Genomic DNA, 20,162 nt, shown 5'->3' on the forward strand with positions numbered 1-20,162 from the left:
TTATGTACTTTAAATCCAGTACTCCCTCCCAACCAATTGTCAACATGCATTGATTTCAGTATATGAACATGGTTATGCAGATAGTGCTTCAGAGTGTTGCAGCAATTTGGACATGAGTATAGGAGAGCTGAATGGCCCGGAATAGCTGATGTTTTGTATTATTATAAGGCTTCTAGCTTTTGTCACATCTGTTATACCCCATTTCTTTTATGTTTTTCAAATACATATAAAAATCCAGGTGGAGCAGAGTCTCCCCAGCCACCTGCTGTGGTCTTGGGTGTGTCTGGATGGGAGCTGGGTGGAAATCTCAGGGCATGAAATGCTGAGGGAAGGGGAAGATGCTTGGAGACAGAATGTTGAGAAAAAGGAGTTAGGATTTGACATCTGGAGTCAGCTGGGTGTTGGACTGGAGATGAGGATAGATAGGACTCTTAAGTTAGAAAATTGTTTGACTTATTTGAAACTGTTTCTGTGTGAAAAATCAAAAGAAAAGGATATGTGAAACTAGTAACATTCCATGCATAAAGAAATAGCTTTTGATATTGAATATGTTTGATTGCCATTCCTTTACGAATACCAACTCGGACCTGTCCTTTCTGGGATCCATGCATTTATGGTGTGAGCACCTATCTTAAAGTGAAGTAAGTAGCACAGCAAGGGAAGAGAACTGGTCTTGTGGTAGCAAGCATGACTTGTCCCTTTAGCTAAGTAGGGTCTGCCCTGGTTACATATGAAAGGGAGACTAGAAGTGTGAGCACTATAAGATATTCCCCTTAGAGGATGGAGCTGCAGGTTCCAAGTTCCCTCCCTGGCATCTCCAAGATAGGGCTGAGAGAGATTCCTTCCTGCAACCTTGGAGAAGCCATTGTCAATCTGTGTAGACAATACTGAGCAAGATGGACCTATGGTCTGACTCAGTATACGGCAGCTTCCCATGTTCCTAAGCCTGTGACAGTACCTTCATTTCCACTTCTCCCTCTGAAATGCGAAAAGTAAGAGAGTATGTCTCGCATTCTTGCCAAAATGCTATGGCTTTGTTTTAAATCTCCATCTATACATAACACTGTTGAAAATTAGTGTACTGCCATTTATACATTCTGAATATCTTCTAGAAATTATAAACATCCCTTTTTGTTTGGCCTGGTTGAAGAGAACAGAGTATGGGTTAGGATTTTAACTTTGTGACTTGAGGATTTCCCCCCTCCTGTTTTCATAGTTATTTAATTCTTACTTTACTTGGATTTCAAAAAGATGTGACCTGCCTTGGAGGAAAGACAAGATACAAATCAGTTACCAACCTTCTGCTCTCCAGTGGACGCCCATCACTAGAGATACTGCGGGGGATGTTGGCAGCTCGCTCCGGGGGAGGCATTTTTCCTTCTCCTTTCCCTGAGGCAACCCTAGAGGTAACTGGACTTTGCATCTGTGATGGCAGTTGTTGCATATGCGACCCCTGACCCTTGTTAGCATTCCGCTGCCATTTGTTATTATTCCTGAAGGGGAACTTGAACTCATATGGAACTCCACCATCATTCATCTTATATTCCACTACTGGCATGCGATGGGTTTCTGAAAAGCTTCTGAAAGACAGGAAAGAAAAGGCAAGTCAATGTGGAATCAGAAAGGAAAGCAAGTATGTGCTTTGCATTGTGCTGATATAAAACAGTAGTTAGGATGACTAAACTAAGTTCTACATATAGTCATTTTTCAAAAGTGACTGGGCAGCACATCCAGACTTTTCACAGAGTAATGCTCCATCCTCAGACGCTTCTTCCACCCATGGAAGGAGTGTGGAAGGAGTATCATTCATGCAATGACCGCTTGCATGGACACAAGGCACTTCTGCTGATGAAGCAGTGCTCAGTGTAAGTTATCTGGATGCCAATGATAAGATTTAATTTTCTACCAAAATGCTTCTACTTTCTAACCCTAATGCACAGACTTTAGAACAGAAACCTCATTCTATTCTGAGATCTGTTCTGCTACTAGTTTTTCCCATTGCAGTGAATGAGGAAACGGCAATATTTCATTTGTATAGTGCCTATCCAAAATAGTTTAGGGTGGTTCACAATCAACTTGTGCAGCCGCTCATTCTGAACAGCATCAGGTCTGCTCACCAGATTGCAGCAGCCCTAGGGCAGAGCATGACGGCAACAGTAGGCTGCGATCATTTCAGCCAGTTTTAGGAAATAATTGAAAATGACACTGCTGAAAATAACTGGTTTGTTTTTTAAAAAATCTAATAGTTCCATGCTGCTCAAAGAAGAGTTGAGAGAAATATAGGTTCTATTAAGACTCAACAAAGCCACCTAATGGTGCAGTGGGGAAATGACTTGAATAGCAAGCCAGAGGTTGCTGGTTCAAATCCCCACTGGTATGTTTCCCAGACTATGGGAAACACCTGTATTGGGCAGCAGCAATATAGGAAGATGCTGAAAGGCATAATCTCATACTGCGCAGCAGATGACAATAGTAAACCCCTCCTGTATTCTACCAAAGAAAAACCACAGGGCTCTGGCTCTGTGGTTGCCAGGAGTTGACATCGACTTGACAGCACACTTTACCTTTTTACCTTTAAGACCCAACAGGTGGTGACAAGCTACAAGTGAGCAACAATGTAAATGGTGGCTTAGAATACTGGCCAAATAGCAACGCCTTTCTGCACTAACTCTGGATTGACTTGTATTAAGCTTGCATTTTGCTGAACTTAATTCAGAACTGCTTGTTCTGTAAATCAGCTATTTGTCTTCATGATATTTGATATAGATATATTTAAGCCAAGTGAGCTTTCTGGTTGTTCATTCTACCACACAAATGCTTCTAAACAACTCACAGCATTCTTTCTATTCTTTCCCACCTTGACAGTCAGCATTTGGACTAAGTTTAGGTACAAGGTAAGAGTCCTCTCAATGTAATCTTTAGGGTCAGAGAAAAAGGATGCACCTGTTATAAGTAATTTAAATGAATAAAGCAAGCACATACTTCTTGAAAATATACATTCTGATTAATTCAAGATGCAAAGATGTAACTTTGTGAAGCGTTAAAAAAAGCTATGTGACATTTCATAAATCTGCAGTATTTTCCTTTTAAAATGTATTTTAAAGCAACTTTCATCAATATATATGTAGCTGTAAAGTAATTACCTGAACAGTGACAAAAAATCCAAGGCATTTATTTAAAATATTTTTCTACTGCTTGTCTAAGAATAATTTAGACAGAGTGGTTTGCAAAGGTTAATGCATAAAAGAGATACATATATAAAAAAGTAAAGCAACACATGTAGCAGAATAAAACCAGCATTAAAAGTGGTTAAGGTGTTAACTGAGTCTGGGATTAAGAGCTGGCCAAAACAGTCTAAAGGGGCTGCTTAAAAACCAACGGGAGGAGGCATTATCAGACAATATTATTTTTATACTGTTTTTCTACAAAAAACATTCTCAAAGCAGCATAGAATTAATACTACTAATAATAATATCATCACCCTGTTCCCAAAAGACTCACAATCTAAATGCACACACACGAGTAGACACAGTAGCAGGCACTAGAGGGATGAGTGCTGGGGTTGTTCAGGGTCACTTATTCTCTTTCTGGTAAATATAAAGGGAATCACTACCTTGAAAGGTGTCTTTTTGCAGTTATAGTATAGTACATCTTTAGGGAGGTATGGCACCACCACTAAAAATGCCCAGTCACTGGTGGCCATCCATTGGATTTGAATTAGCAGCTGAACAGAGCAAAGCCCATGACGATGACCTCAAAGTTTGGATAGGCTCATATGGGAGCAGATGATTGATCCTTAAGGTAACTTGGTCCTGGCATATACAGGGCTTTAAAATGTAAGAACTAACATCTTGAACTGAGCCAAGAAAAACTGGTAGCCAGTGCAATTGCCTTTATACAGGTGTGATATGATTACAGCAGCTTATATCTTATATTAAGCATTTGCTGCACTTTGCATGAGCTGAAGTTTTGGACTCTTTTCAAGGGCAGTCCCATGTAGAGTGCATTATAGTAATCTATGGATATAAGGTATGGATCACTTAAGCTAGATCCAATTCTTCTAGGTAGGGTTGCAGTTGGCAAATCAGCTGAGGCTAATAATTTCCAAACAATCTGTAGGTTGAGCAAGGGTGAGGTAGAGAGAGTGAGACCATATGGATTTTGCTTTATAATCTCTTAATTCCAGAGGATGGCTAAGGCATTGATAGGACTGCCAGCTCTAACTGTAAGAAAATACCCCAGTGACATCAGAAATCTATCAGGATCAATGAGACTCCAAAGGCAGGCTATCTGAATGGGTCCATGAGCCCTGCAGAGGTCTGGAGCAGCCCACAATCCAACTTGAACCAGATAGTGATCGGTCCATGACAAGGCAACCATATCAGGTCCCCCATCCACATATTACTTCATTCCGATGCTGAACAGAAGAACAGATCTAATATGTGTCTTGCCTAGTAAGTGGGAGTTATTACTGGAGACAGGCCCACAGTAGTTATGGTATCCATGAAACCCCAAGCTGACATGAGCACCAGAATGTGGAATAGCACAGTTATAGCAACAGCAGAACAGCAAATATATCTAAGATATTGGAAACCAGACTGAGAATTCTCAGCAGCATCCATGCCTCTTTCAGAGATATTATATCTATTTGTCATTCCAAATGGATGTTTTGAGAGAAGTTATTTTTATGAAATGGTAGAACTCCCATATCATATGCATAAAATATGCACCTACAACTCATGGAGTACACGACTCTCTCTTAGCTAAAAGGCACAGTAACCATGACCAGCCTACTATCTCTCTGGATAAACGAACGTAAAAGGTAACTTTATGTAAAGTGGACAGGTTTCTACTGGATATTCCAATAAGAACTTGTAAACTCTAGGATATAGGATATATATATATATATATATATATATATATATATATATTCACACACACACACACACATACATACATATATATGTGTATATACATATATACACGTGTGTGTGTGTGTGTGTGTGTGTGTGTGTATAAAGTTTGGAAGGAGAGGTAGCAAATTTGATTTCTTTCTAAAGACAACAGCAAGCAAGCAAGGGGGAAAGGACAAGGTGGGCTTGTCAGGACTAGGCTTTCCTAGGGCTTGATTTCTCACTGGCTATGAGTGTGTTTTTGACAAGGCAGTTTTCATTTCTGTTGGGCTTGAGAGCCAGTGGGAGGGAATTAGCTGCAAGTGGGTCACAGCTAGTGGGTGGGGGCATATTCCTGAGTTTCACTCAGTTTGGAAGGAGCTTTTGTGAATTCAAGAGCCACACCAGGGGAGCTTTGCTCCCAGGATCTTTGCAGGCAGGGGTTTGCCAACAGATTGATATCTGTTGGCAAGAGTGTTGCAGGAATATAGCGGGAATTTGGCAAGGAAGTGTGTAGGGAGGCACACAAGCAGTTATCCTTTCACAAAAATAAAGCTCCCCCTTATCACAAAGGAGACACCCAGCACAAGGAGAAGGTGAGTACTACCCCACTTCTGTAATTTTCTTGGAAGACAGAACTTAAAAGCTTTAATGAGCTGACAACTGCACCTAAGACCTAGCTTTCAAGTAAACAAGCTCTATACAGTATAAACAGCCAATCAAAACAGTTATGAAGGTAGAATACCAGCAGGGGATGGGGTGCTTCACAGTTTATGACACTGAGTGTTGCATGTATGATTATCTGTCTGAGGGGCAGGAGTCGTGAGTGTGCACTCGAAAAAAGAGCTCCTGGCTCTCAGGGAACAAGTCTAAACCCTCCAAGCCAAGGTGACTGACCTGGATAAACTCAGGGAGGCAGAGAGGTGTGTGGGAGAGACCCTCAGGGATGTGACAGAAGCATCCCACTCCCAGGCTGACAGCTCTTCTGCTGTCATGGAGAATAAATGTCTTGGGGAAGGAGGACATCATCTGAGGAAGAAGGGAGCCCTTCCTTGGGTGATGTGCCCATATCCTCTCGCACAGAGGATACTCCTCCAGGGGATGGGGACCTCCTAGCAGTGAAGGATTCAATTGTATGGGGCATAGAGAGATGGGTTTGTGACCCATGTGAAGACCACACTGTAACTTGACTGCTTGGTGCAAAGGTTGCGGACATCACACAGTGTCTAAAGTGGTTGTTAGGCAGTGCTAGGGAGGAGACAGCTGCTGTGGTGCATATCAGCACCAACTATGTTGGGAAATGCAGTTGGGAGGCCCTGGAAGCCAAATTTAGGTTCCTAGGTAGCATATTGAAGTTCAGGGCCCCCAGCATAGCATTCTCTGAAGTGAACATAAGAACAGCCCTGCTGAATCAGACATGAGGCCTATCTAGTCCAGCATCCTGTTTCACACAGTGGCGCACCAGATGCCTCTGGGGAGCCCACAGGCAAGAGGTATGTGCATACCCTCTCTCCTGCTGTAGGGTCAGAGGGGCCAAGCCCTAAGGGTTGAGGGATAATTTAAGCCAGGAGTTAAGAATGGACAACCACACTTCAGCCTCAAACTTCATTATGCCTGTTTCCAAGTGTAGTGCGGCATTTGAGACATGTCAAGGCTCTTGGAAGACTGCTCTTAGTGATTTGGACTGCAGCAGCTCCAAGGGAGGCAAGATTGGAGGGGGCCCCCGATTGGGCACCACAGAGGAGTTGCGCCAACATCTTGGCCTCAAATAATTTGAGCACTGCAGGTATGTAATGCCCCCCTCTAGTCCGTAGGAATTTTAGAATAGCAGTGGAGCTCCTCTGAGCAGTGAGGGCAACATGGTCTCAGTGGGCCTTTCTTGAGCCAGAGGCATGTAGGACCACTCCCAGATATTTGAAACAAGCAACCTGTTTGATCTTGTGGTCATTTATACTCTTGTGGTTATTTATAAGACTTGCATCTTCTGGCAAAAGCCATAACTTTAGTTTTTTGATAGTTGATCATTCTTGCAGTACTGAGCTAGAGGATCAGATAAAGCAGATGACAGAGGCTTCCAACTTCTCCCATAGTTTGACTCAGGAGATGGAATCAAAAGCAGATTTAAGGATTAGTGAAGGCAGTGTAAAAGAGACACTAAGTTGCTGGAAGAATATATTGTTCAATGAGTTGCTAAAGCACCAGGCATTGATCAGTTGTGGATCTACCCTCCCTAAAGTCTGCTTGCTCCTCTGCAAGCAGTTTTTCTTGTTCTAGCCAGTCCTTATGTTTCTCATGTACATGTCTAGCATAGAGCTTGCTGATGGTGTAGAGCAGGCTGACTGGCCTATAGTTGGCGGGACCATCCTTTCTTCTCTTTTTGAATATGCGGATGATAATCGCCAGTTCCCAGTTCTTAGGAATACAGCCATGAGAGTCAATGTAAGTAAAGATCAAATAAAAGGCAGATAGCACATTCCAATACCAGATAAGAGACTTGGTGTATATCTGTCTATATATCAATGCCAGAAGCCTCCGAGCCAAGATGGGCAAGATGGAGTGCTTGGTTGTTAATGAAAACATAGATACAGTGGGCATAATGGAAACCTGGTGGAATGGTGAGAACCAGTGGGACACTGTTATTCCTGGATACAAACTCTACAGTAAGGACAGGGGAAAGAGGATTGGGGGATGGAATAGCACTTCATATTAAAGAAGGGATAGAATCCAACAAGCTAGAAAACCTAGGAGACCGGAGTCCTCCACAGAATCATTACGGGTGACAATACAAGGACTGAAAGGAAATTTGTTACTAAAAACATGCTATCACCCTCTGGATCAAAATGCTGAGAGTGACCTGGAGTTGGAATAGCAAATCAGAGAGACGTCAAAGAGAGACAAAGCTGTAATAATGGGTGATTTCAATTACCCACACACAGACTGGGTAAATTCATATTCAGGTAATGACAGAGAGACCAAATTTCTAGATATACTAAATGACTGATAGTACAGTTGGTCACAGAACCAACCAGACATTTGGCAACCTTGGACTTAATCCCGAGTGGTGCCCAGGATCTGGTGCAAGATGTCAGAGTTGTAGAACCATTGGGGAACAGTGACCATAGTGTATTCCAGTTCAACGTATATGTGAGTAGAGTATTCTCAAGGATGTCCAACATGGATATGTTGGACTTCAGAAGAGGAACATTCTCAAAAAATGAGGGGACTGGTAAGAAGAAAGCTGAAAGGGAAGGTCAGGAGAGTCAAATCACTCCAGAAAGCATAGAAGTTATTTAGAACAACAACAATAAAAGTTCAGTTGGAATGTATACCAAGAAGGAGGAAAGGTACCTCCAAGTTCAAGAAGATGCCAGCATGCTTAACAAGCAGAGTCAGGGAAACTATAAAAAGGAGAAGACTTCCTTCAGAAAATAGAAGGTCTGCCCAAATGAAGAGAACAGAAAGGAACATAAACCCTGGCAAAAGAAATGCAAGGAGACATTAAGGGATGCAAAAAAGAGTATGAGGAACATATAGCTAAAAACAAGAATAGCCCTGCTGGATCAGGCCCAAGGTCCATCTAGTCCAGCATCCTGTTTCACACAGTGGTCCATCAGATGCCACTGGAAGCTACAGACAGGAGTTGAGGGCATGCCCTCTCTCCTGCTGTTACTCCCCTGCAACTGGTACTCAGAGACATACTGCCTTTGAGGCTGGAGGTGGCCTATATCCCTCCAACTAGTAGCCGATGATAGACCTCTCCTCCATAGAGTTATCCAAACCCTGCTTAAAGCCATCCAGATTGTTGTCTGTCACCACATCTTTTGGCAGAGAATTCCACAAGTTGATTATGCGTTATGTGAAAAAGTACTTCCGTTTGTTGGTCCTAGATTTCCTGGCCATCAATTTCATGGGATGACCCTTGGTTCTAGTGTTATGTGAGAGGGAGAAGAATTTCTCTCTATCCACTTTCTCCACACCATGCATGATTTTATGGACCTCTATCACGTTTCCCCACAGTCGTCTTTTTTCTAAACTGAATAGCCCCAGGTGTTGTAGCCTTGCCTCATAAGAAAGGTGCTCTAGGCCCCTGATCATCTTAGTTGCCCTCTTCTGCACCTTTTCCAGTTCTAGAATGTCCTTTTTTAGAAGTATCAAGGGGAATAAACAAAAACCTCTATAGATATATCAGCAGCAGAAAACCTGTCAGGGAGGTGGTTGGATCCTTAAGATGATGAGGGCATGAAAGGGATTATTAAGGAGGATGAGGAGATTGCAGAGAAGCTGAATGAGTTCTTTGCATCTGTCTTCATGGGGGATAATACTGACCATATACTCTCTCCAAAACTGAGCTTCTCAGGCTCAGAGGCTGAAGAACTGTGCTAATTTGAGGTGAGGAGGAATGATGTTCTAAACTGTCCTGAAAAACTGAAGTGAACAAATCGCCAGGACCAGATGGCATCCACTCAAAGAGTTCTTATGGAACTCAAATGTGAAATGGCTGATCTAGCAAAAATCTGCAACTTGTCCCTACAATCAGGCTCTGTACTAGAGGAGCAGAAAGTAGCTAATGTAACATTGATTCTCAAGAAGGGATTCAGGGGGGGACCAGGAAATTACAGGCCAATTAGCTTAACTTCTATGCTGGACAAATGGATGGAAAGCATACCTAAGGACAAAATTGTCAAACACATAGAAGAACAGGCCTTGCTGAAGGAGAATCAGCATGGCTTCTGAAAGTGAAAGTCTCGCCTCACTAATATTTTGGAGTTCTTTGAGAGGGTCAACAGGCATGTGGACAAAGGTGATCCGGTTAACACAGATCCCCACCAAAGGCTCTTGCATAAACTTAGCAGTCATGGGATAAGTGGACAGGTTCATGTGTGGATTGGTTCATGTGTGGATTGGTAACTGGTTGAAGGACAGGAAATAGAGGGTAGGAATAAATTGACAGTTTTCACCATGGAGGGAAGTAAGAAGTGGGGTCCCCCAGGGATCTGTACTGGGACCAGTGCTCTTTAATTTGTTCATAAATGAACTAAGGGTTAAAGTAAGCAGGGAAGTGGCCAAATTTGCAGATGACACTAAAATATTCAGCGTAGTGAAATCCAAAACAGATTGTGAGGCGCTCCAAAAAGATATCTCCAAACTGGGTGAGTGGCCAACAAAATGGCAAATGCGGATCCATGTAAGCAATTGTAACATGATGCATACTGGGGCAAAAAACACCAACTTCACATATGCTGATGGGATCTGAGCAGTGGTAGTCTGACCAGGAGAGAGATTTTGGGGTCGTGTTTAACAGCTTGTTGAAAGTGTCAACTCAGAGTATGGCAGCTGTGAAAAAGACAAATTCCATGCACAAGATCATTAGGAAGGGGATTGAAAATAAAAATACTAAGTGTTATAATCCCCTTATACAAATGTATGGTATGGTCACATTTTGAGTACTGTGTCCAGTTCTGGTCACCATATCTTAAGAAGGACATTGTAGAACTGGAAAAGGTGCCAAAGAGGGCAATCAAGATGATCAGGGGCCTGGAGTAGCTTCCTTATGAGTCAAGGCTACAGCATCTGGGGCTCGTTAGCTTGGAAAAGAGGTGACTACGGGAAGACATGACAGAAGTGTATAAAATAATAAATGTAATAGAGAGAGTGGGCAGGGAGAAATTTTTCTCCTTCTTTCACAACACCAGAACCAGGGGTCATCCCATGAAACTGAAGGTTGGAAAATTTAGGACCGACAAAAGGAAGTACTTCTTCACACCGTGCATAATTAACTTACAGAATTCTTTGCCACAGGATATGGTGATGGCCACTAGCTTGGGTGACTTTATAAGGGGCTTAGACAAGGTCATGGAGGAAAGGTCTATCAATGGCTACTAGTCTGGTAGCTATAGGCCACCTCCAGCCTCAGAGGCAAGATGCTTCTAAATACCAGTTTTAGGGGAACCCTCACCATGCAAGGGTGGCTGTGGACTTCCATGAAGTCCTGCCTGTGGACTTCTCAGAAGGGGGGCCAATGTGTGGAATAGGATGCTGGACTAGATAGGCTCTGAGCCTGATCCAGCAAAGCTGTTCTTATGAACAGGCAAACAGGTTTTGTACCTAGGCCATAACCTTTCTGAAGTGATTAAAGTGTGTGCAGCAGTGCAAGTGGAAATTTTCTATTTTACATTGACAGTATACATTATGTATATACATTATATATACTTTGAAAAGAGTCAACTCTATCTATTAACTCCCATTCATGCCCACTCCCCAAAATACCTTCGTGGTGTACAATCCTCATGAGGTGGGATAATGACAACCTTCACAGTAACTGAAGTCCGCAGGAGATCAATCATTTGTTCGTGACTTAGAGTAGCTACAGCTACAGTGCAGATTTCCACTAATCTGCTGCCTTGCCGTAATCCTGCTTGCCAAGCATAGCCATAGGGTTCAACATCTGCCACGATTCCTTCATAGTTCACATGGAAACCAAGCTGGCCCAGTCCATTCCGACGTAAAGTCATTTCCACCGATTCACAGCCTTTTGTCACAAGCTGAAAATTGAAAGAAAGAGGACGGGTGGTGGTAGGATGAGTTTAGTACAATATTTATACTAGGTGGGAGACAGAAATAAATAGGACCATTTTTAAAATGAATACATGAAGCATGATGGGGCAATGATATTCCTTATTCTGATGAGTACTCCTGGGTATAGTATCAGCAGAAGTTAGCTAGTTTACTACTGGATGAAAATCCCAGACTCAGACTGATTTTGCATGGATTATCAGTTATATTCCAGTAATGTTTTAAACTTTTATGGATCTTATAGATGCATTAAGGGAATGTAGGAATACAAAAATACATATAGAGGAGTTACGTACCAATATTCATTTAAAGGCTGACAAACTGCTGTGTTATTTCAGTACTGATTTGACAAAAATTTAATTCTCTTGTAATTCAGTAAAATTATTTGTTGGCATGCAGTTTTCCATTTTACAGGAAATGCCATCTTGTTCTGTAGCCTAAGGGCTCCTGCTAATGAATAATTTTGAATGAAATAGAAAAATGCACTCTTTTCCTTTGTGATATGGAGAATGCTATTTTCTGATTATGTGAACATGGCAGTTTCTATACAATCTGTTGCAGAGTAGTAGACCATGTAATAGCAGGGCTTATAATGACACACTATCCAAATACCTCAATTTATGTTTGAACAAAGAAATAAGCAGTAAAGCATTCTTTGTCCTAGTCAATTTGCAACCTCCCCTTTCTCCAGTTTTCTAGTCCTCTGACTATCTTTGTTGCCGTCTTCTGAATGTGTCCCAGTTTGTTTACACCCTTCTTAAAGTGTGGCACCGTGAAATGGACACTACTCCAGATGAGGTCTGTCAAGTGCAGAATAAAGTGGAGCTATTGCTTCTTGCATTTTGGAAACTCTGATTCTATTGATGTAACCTATAAAAATGCACTCTTTTTTGGAGCCACATAACACTGCTAATATATGTACAGATTGTGATCAAAACCAATCCCGAGATCTGTACAATTCCCAATGTATTGCACAACTGACATCACAGGCTAGTAGATTGTCTTACTTCACAATCAAAAGGGCTATTGCCAGGATCTGAAAATGATCCAATCAATTTCTATATATTTTCCATGGCAGATCTAATTGAACATAATTGGACCTAAATATAGAGGAGAGGGAGAATTCTCACCTCTAGCCTTTTGATAATCTCTTTGATATCTTCAGTGTTGTTTTTGAAACTCTCCACAGAAACACATTCACCTCTTTCATAGAAAATTTTGACACTTGTGTCTGTTGAAGTCCACCCTATTACATCTCTACAGGAACAATTGAAAACAACACTCTTTGTATCTTGTTCAACAATTACAACATATTCATTAGAAATGCCCAAGAGACAGTCCGTATCTACACCCTTGCTATAATCTTGAGCACGGAGATTCCATATAACAGCACCAGAACTGTGGAGTTCTACTCCTGGATGAGGCTTGGACTTCTCTTTCTTTTTGGAGGCAAGTGAGATGAAAGGAAATTTGCCAGAAGGGTCAATGGGTGTATTTGTGACGTTTTTTTCTGCTAAATCTTTCAAGTATTCCTGGCGGGTTCTGGTGGCCATGGCACGGAACTTCTCAGATTTATGAGCTGCATTCTCAGCATTGATCACTTTAGCTAGTAAGAAGTCCCTGAACACATTTGATTTGGGGAAGGTGATGCCCTTAGGGATTGGTGGTCCAAATGATGGCACATCTCTGGATCTTGTCACAGCAACACTACAAAAATACAAAGAAAATGTGATTTAATGCTATTGTTTAGAAGTATATGAAATGTACAGAACCTGACAGACTAAAAGACTGGCTATTAAATAGTTTGCCTTCTCTCCCAACTTTTGAACTCCACTGGCTTCCACAAGGTATCTTTCAATGAAGATTACAACATCCAGATGCAATAACCCTTTCCATATTAATGTAAGCTGTTCAAATACCGTCTTTGCCCATCTCAAAATCATTATATTTCTCTGTACAAACAATAAAGCTTCATTCATTCATTCCCTTTTCATTCTTCATGATGTGAATCACGCAATACTACTAATAATATCTAAAAGAAAAATCTTTTGGGTTATCAATTACTAGCATTCATACATTACTGAAGCTGCACTTCAGCAGGCACTTATCATCTAGCCAATTATTGCCTTCCTACAAAATTAGATTAAGAACTGAAATTATCCTTTGATGAAAGAGATTTTATAGAAGGCCCATTTTGAAAAACACTTATTTTCAAAAGCTAGGCAGACTAAACAATACAGTATATATTTGACATTTCTATAGGCTTACTTCCTCTGTTTCTCTGTGATTGTTTTTCCCGCTTTTTTGGTCAGGTGATCTGAACTTTGTTTTGGAGGACACAGATCATATCTTTGGCAACAGGGTGCTTTACATGGGTCAGGGCCTCCTAACTATGGCGCAGAATATAGAAGCCTGGGAGAAGCTCATTACACTACTGCTCTAGTATCTGCTCCAGCTTTGCATTATCTCTGGAAATTATTCACGGTGCTGGTGGTTTTGTTTTTTAACCCATAGCTCTAAATGATGTGGGTCCTGCATACATTTAGACTGCAGGAGAAGTAGCATCTGAAAGCTAAGAAGAGGGAGGACAAAGTTATAGATTGTGAAACCTGGAGTAAATCCTAATCCAAAATGTCCTCCAAAAATCTGCAGGTGGGGGGAGCACTGTTTCCTGCTGTTTTGGGGGCGGGGGGGGAAGCAATGCTCTTATTTCCTCAGCACTCAATGTATATGGAAATCTAGATTTTTATCTTGCGTTTCAACTTACCAAACTTTTAAAGTTTATTGGAAGTTTGTTCTTAAGACTAAGTTGCAAAACATACAAATTGACAGCAGTACCCATGGTCCCTGAATATCTCCTTTTTGAAGGCCAAACTTAATATAAGACCACAAACTCTGGATACTTTAAAATAAAAAATCATGCATTCTTTTCTCCCTGCTGCTCAGTTTGCCAAATACTTGTTATAATACATAGCATTATTTCCTTGAAAATTAACATGAAAAGGTATTAGAAAATTGAACACAAAACTGCCATGGCATATTAAACCTCTGTGCATGCAGACTGGTCACCATAACCAGAGTAATCATCTAATCATAGCTACCTGTAACAGACGTTGTCAGTGCACGGGTTGTGCACTCGAACAATGACAAAGACATGCTGAAAGTGAGAACGAATATTCTTTGGGCTGAATGGCTCTGCTCCAGGTTCTTGGAAAACTATTGTCACAATATCGTTTCCAATATGCCGTTTTCTCAAGAGCTATTAGGGTAAAGACAAAAATTCTAAGATCTTGGGTTAAAACTATACTAGTCTTATTGCATGTTCTCCTGTTGCCAGGTTATTTCTCACCATAGAACATTTTAAAATTATTCAATTCAAAGCAGTTGCAGCATTAACATGCTGTATATCTATAATAAGTAAGTGAGGAATTTGCCAATATCTGACATGCTACAACAAACTACTAGAATCTTCTACCCACTGTTTCCATAACAACAGTTTCAGATCTATTTTAATACAAAGAATGGGGCAGATCGTGAATGTTTCTGAAATTAAATTTATATTAATGTATTTTGCATTATTGTATTGTCTATTTGCTGCTTTGTTCCAACCAATACCAACTGCTAGTGCTCGTAACCACACTGTTGCCAGCTTAATTCTTCTTGTGCTTTTCAATTCAATTTCTGGATAATGTGTGTGTGTGTGTGTGTGTGTGTGTGTGTGTGTGTGTGTGTGTAGTGGCATTGTGTGGGGGAGAAAACCCTAAAACTCCTTACAATATAAAGCATAACACAATCTTATAGAATTAACCACTGTGACTCAAACTACCGTAGTTATATTTTAGATGAGAATAAAAATATGTTTATGAGCAGCACAATCAAATCATGGCACTGCCTTGAATTAACTTTTTTTTAAAGTTCAGACACGAATTTCAGATAAGCATCAATTTCTGTATCACACTCAATTCAGTTCAAACAATTATTTCCAACATTTTACGCAACCAAAACAGCATTAAGAGAGGAAGTTGCATGAGTTTCCTCACACAATATATAGCAATTCTATAAATATATTCTATGATCGAAACGGGATGCAACATTAAGATTAACACCTTTGCATCTGCAGAAAAGTGTCACAAGAAATATAGCAAGGTCAAAACTTTGATACTGTGTGTCAACCAAGAGCAATACCTTTCCATTTTTACTTATGCATTCATTTTCTTCATGACTCAGTGCCCCAGTTCATACTTTGTCAAGGTAGCACAGCAACAGCAGCAGAGTGGATGAGCAGTGCAAGCTCCTTCCCCTCCACCATATAGACATGCCGTGTGATTTGGACCTTCACTGTGAATGGCCAATTAGGTAGAGGCCAGGCTTAAACAATTTTCTCTTTCAAAGAAGGAGAGGAAGATCACACAGAGTCTACAGTACGTGCTGGTGTGGGGTCGAGGGAGAGGGAGAGGGAGAGAGAGAGTGCACCCATGCACACACTCCAACTAAAGTCAGGTGCTTAAATATGGATATGCATGACTATCTCAAAAACCAATTTAGCTGCAATGCTCTGCAATGCAGCTGCAAAAACCGATACAGCTGCTGTAAGGAAGGAGGATTTGGGGGGTAATGTTCATGTTTTCCTTCCTTGAGCATCTCAATAATTTCTGGAAAGGTGGGATATAAATTTATCAATACATACATACAGCTATAGCATTTAAATAAAGTTGTGCTTTTGGTGGGATATGTCATTAAGTTACTTTGAGAATAGAAACAAGTCTCCTCTTTTGCCAGGATACTAAATTCACCTTCAGCTCCAAGTAATTATTGCAGCAAGGTGGATGGACTCGATTACGACAGCAATGAATGCACTACTGAAAGACCTTAAAGGCAGATCATCCTGGAGAAAATCTATCTATGTGGTTGCTACCGACTTGACCGCACTTAATCAATCTATGGGAGAAAATACAGTAGTCCAGATCACTTCCTCCTGGAATTATCATATAGCTTTCCACAAGTTTCTGGATCTAAGAAGCTCCTGCATATTACAGTTTTGCTTAATTTTGTAGTACAGTGCTGGAATGCTGCTTTCTTATAGAAACAATTGTGACAGTAGGTTGTTATTGGCTGCATAGAATGTAGTCTCATAGAATTTGATACTTGGTGAAAATTGATCCTACCTGTTGCTTGTTGTTAGGCGTGTATGGCAGCATGGTAGAAACATGGAACATGATTTCATAGTCTTTGTAGGTCGTATACAGAGAGTGGGTGCCAGTTGAATCAGCTGCAGTTAACACAGTAAGAAAAGTCTAATTATTGTTAAAATCATATTTATACAATCTGCAAAGTTGTATGAATATCTTTTAGATCATCCACAAAATCCACTGATCAATCAGATGGTGATAAATATGTTAATTAGATGTTCCACATTATATATTTTCTTATCTACATTGTAATGATTGAGATTTTACTAAAAATTATTCTGGTTAAGAATAGGGACTGTCATGGAACCAAAAATGCTATAAGAGAATAAAAGTGATAGGCACAGAGGCCAAGAACCCTGCAACTAGTTTCAGATCGTTTGGACTTGTGTTTCTTGAACAGCAGCCCCCAACATTGAACGTAAACACTTTTTAAAATGGAGGAACCTATCTACTTAGACTGACTTAACACACTGCTCACTACAACAAATTTGCTATGAACTTTGAAGACAAATTCTCACGTGTGAAGGGCCCATGTATGGGTCTTATTCAGGGTTCTTATAATTTGCTCAGTTTGCAGTACTGTCAATCTTAGCTGATGATCAGCCTGTGGAAACTGGGACCTCAGTTGTTGGAGGTTAGCTGCTACTCATGGGCAGAAACAAAAGGGCTATGGCATTCAAGGCTATTTCTGCTAAAACCTGAAATCCTGCTAATAATAAGCAAAGGAGGACACACATTCTGGAAAGCCTTCATAAGAAGCATTACTGAAGGAAATGAAGTTTCACTCTTTATTTCAGAGTGAAGTAAGGTATCAAGATACCCACATCTGAACTATTGTTTCAGGGACAGACTAAGTTAAATAAAGGCAATGAAGGATCATGTTTTTGAAATGAAAAACTAAGAACTCTCCTGAAACCATATGTCAACCTAATGAAGAGTGCCAGAGACTGGGTCTTTTCAGAGGTAGGTTACCTGGCAGTACATCTCAAAGTGGATAAATGTAACATAAATTTACTGAGAGGGCTCAAATGGAACATTGATCTTTTCTCTTTGAGCTTCAACCGTGTGCAACTTATCAGCAAAATTGACTTAACCAGAATAGAAAAGTACCCAAAGCAACAATTCTTAAAAATTGATTTAACAACCCAATGCTGGTTCCAAATAAATTGATAGATTTCATTACTGTATTAAGAATAATCACCCAACAGAGCATAAAAATAGTGCAATTTTCAGGACCTCTTGAATATGACCAATTACCGAGAACCATTTCAATCCCATTCCACGCCTGGTTTTGCTACTAAAACTTCCTTGGTTGCCCTGATGACCTATCCTAGTAGGATGGGGGAGTGTGGCACTGCTAATCCTTCTGAACTTCTCAGCAGCTTCCAATACCATCAACAGGGTATCCAGGCTGTCTGGATTGGGAATTGAGGGCACTGTCTTTTAGTAATTCCATTTGTACCTGGAGGATTCCTGAAGGTGGTGACAGTAGACTTTCTCAGCCCTATAGCTATAGGTCCAGTAAGGTTTCAACTCATCTCCCATGCTTTTTAACAGCTACATGGAACAATGTAGAACAGTCATCCAGGGATTTGAGGCAAGAGATCATCAGTATGCTGACAACCCCCAATTCTCTTATCTTTTCCTCTGATCCAAGTTAGTCAATGAAAGTGCTAAAATCAGTGTTTGGGCTCGATAATGAACTGAATAAGTAATAAATCGAAGCTCTGTCCTGTCAAGACAGATGTGCCATTGATCAGTGGTTCACCTATTCAGGAAAACTGTGTTTATTTCATTCTGGACAGAGCTGCATTCCCCCTCAAAAAAAAAAAAAAAAAAAAAAAGGATCAGGTTCAAAGTCTGAGGATGCTGATTGATTGATCCAGCTTTTTAACTGTGCCAAGGCACAGTGTGGTATCCATGGCACAGAGCAGCTTCCACCAGCTGAGGCCTCTTCGGGACAGAGGAAGTTGGTGACAAATATAAGCACAGATTGACTCTAAAGAGATCACTCTAATTTACTGCTGAACTGTTTTAGGAAATAATATGAACTTGCCTGCTGCTTACTCCAGTTAATCTTGATCCTAGAATTGAATATGTCTGCTGATAATAATATTGCAAATGTTGGCAGACTGATGAGCTCTTGATTTATAACTGCCTATATTTTTTGCACTTTTAAAAATGGGATGCTTTTAACTAAACCTCCAGTTTGCAGCTGCTAGAAATAGTCTGGTTAAATCTGCTTTCCTGAAATGGCTGAATTGAGTATTTCCAGCTAAATTTTAATACAATGGTTTTCTGGAGATAAAAAAAGAAAACATGATCACAACAGGCCTATGTCAAAAGAGCGTATTCATGGATGCTGAATAAAACAAGAAGATTTTACAAAGTCATTTTAAAATTACAGCAAACACCTTAGAGACTATTTCTTCCCAGCTTGCTTCCCATTATTAGGCAACTGCTGATGCAATGACAATCAGCTTCAAAAAACAATTCTGTAACAACATCAAATATGACATGAAAAACACAATGCAAGATTGCACCATGAAGGTGAGGCAATCCCTGCCAAGTAGTTGGTAAGGTTTATTTTGGACTGTGTTCTTCAGAGATCACAGTTTATCTCTCAAGTAATAAAAAATGACAGTTATTGAGTATTTTAAAAACAATGTATACAAGACTTTGATGAAGCCTTTTCAAAGAGAAAACAACTAAAGATAAAATTGAAGAAACAATATTTGAGCAGTAATCTGACACTTCAATCTAGACTTGATTGAATCAGTGTTAGATCTAAACACAGACCACTAGTCCTGCACCACTTGTCATGTGCTTCATATTTTAAAATTACCCTGCTAACTTGGCAAAGAGGCACCTTTTAATGTGGTGATTCTCTTTATTCAACAGAGGGAGAGAAACTGGCCCTATCCACCCCCAGCACAGTACCTCCAGTGACTGTTGCTGATGTCTATCTTATGTTTTTCTTTTAGATTGTGAGCCCTTTGGGGACAGGAACCCATCTTATTTATCTATTATATTAATTCTCCTGGGTGTGCCTTGGAATGTGCGTCTCAGAGCCCAGCTGATTGGCTGGGCAGCGGATGCACCTGATTGGCTGAGGCACACCCAGGAAGATTGGTTGCCGCCGCGGGGGCCCAGCCGCGGAGGCAAGGCCCAGGAGGGAGGGAAGAAAGGGGGGCAGAAATGGCAGTGGGGAGGAGAGGTGGCTGGGCCTGGAAGCAGAGACTGGGGCAGAAGGGGGTGGGGAGAGGTAACCGTCAGCCCCAAAGAGTGCACAGATGCTCTGTGCAGGGCCGGCTAGTTTATTTATTATTTCTCTGTGTAAACCGCCGAGAGCCATTTTTGGAAGAGCGGTATAGAAATTGAATAAATAAATAAATAAATAAATGCTCCTTGGGAAGGACTCTATGTCTAGATAAAACAAACCAGTCAATAACACCTGTATGACTGTGTAAATAACTAGCTGACCCCACACAGAGCATCTGTGTGCTCT

The 20,162-nt window shown here is 40.8% G+C and overlaps 1 protein-coding gene across 8 annotated transcripts in view; it reads right to left on the reverse strand.

Moving 5' to 3' along the window:
- The window catches only part of SIPA1L1 (signal induced proliferation associated 1 like 1), a 320,297-nt gene that overhangs the window by 65,885 nt on the left and 234,250 nt on the right, over positions 1 to 20,162 (reverse strand). For all 8 annotated transcript variants that reach the window (XM_053311160.1, XM_053311170.1, XM_053311211.1 and 5 more), the window contains 5 exons: positions 16,631 to 16,734; positions 14,567 to 14,724; positions 12,596 to 13,172; positions 11,160 to 11,434; positions 1,299 to 1,580 (listed from right to left, as the gene is read on the reverse strand). In XM_053311160.1, coding sequence (XP_053167135.1) covers positions 1,299 to 1,580; positions 11,160 to 11,434; positions 12,596 to 13,172; positions 14,567 to 14,724; positions 16,631 to 16,734 — 1,396 coding nt within the window. The remainder of the gene's footprint in view (positions 1 to 1,298; positions 1,581 to 11,159; positions 11,435 to 12,595; positions 13,173 to 14,566; positions 14,725 to 16,630; positions 16,735 to 20,162) is intronic.

The sequence above is a fragment of the Hemicordylus capensis genome, chromosome 1 (assembly GCF_027244095.1).
Source record: "Hemicordylus capensis ecotype Gifberg chromosome 1, rHemCap1.1.pri, whole genome shotgun sequence".
NCBI lineage: Eukaryota > Metazoa > Chordata > Lepidosauria > Squamata > Cordylidae > Hemicordylus > Hemicordylus capensis.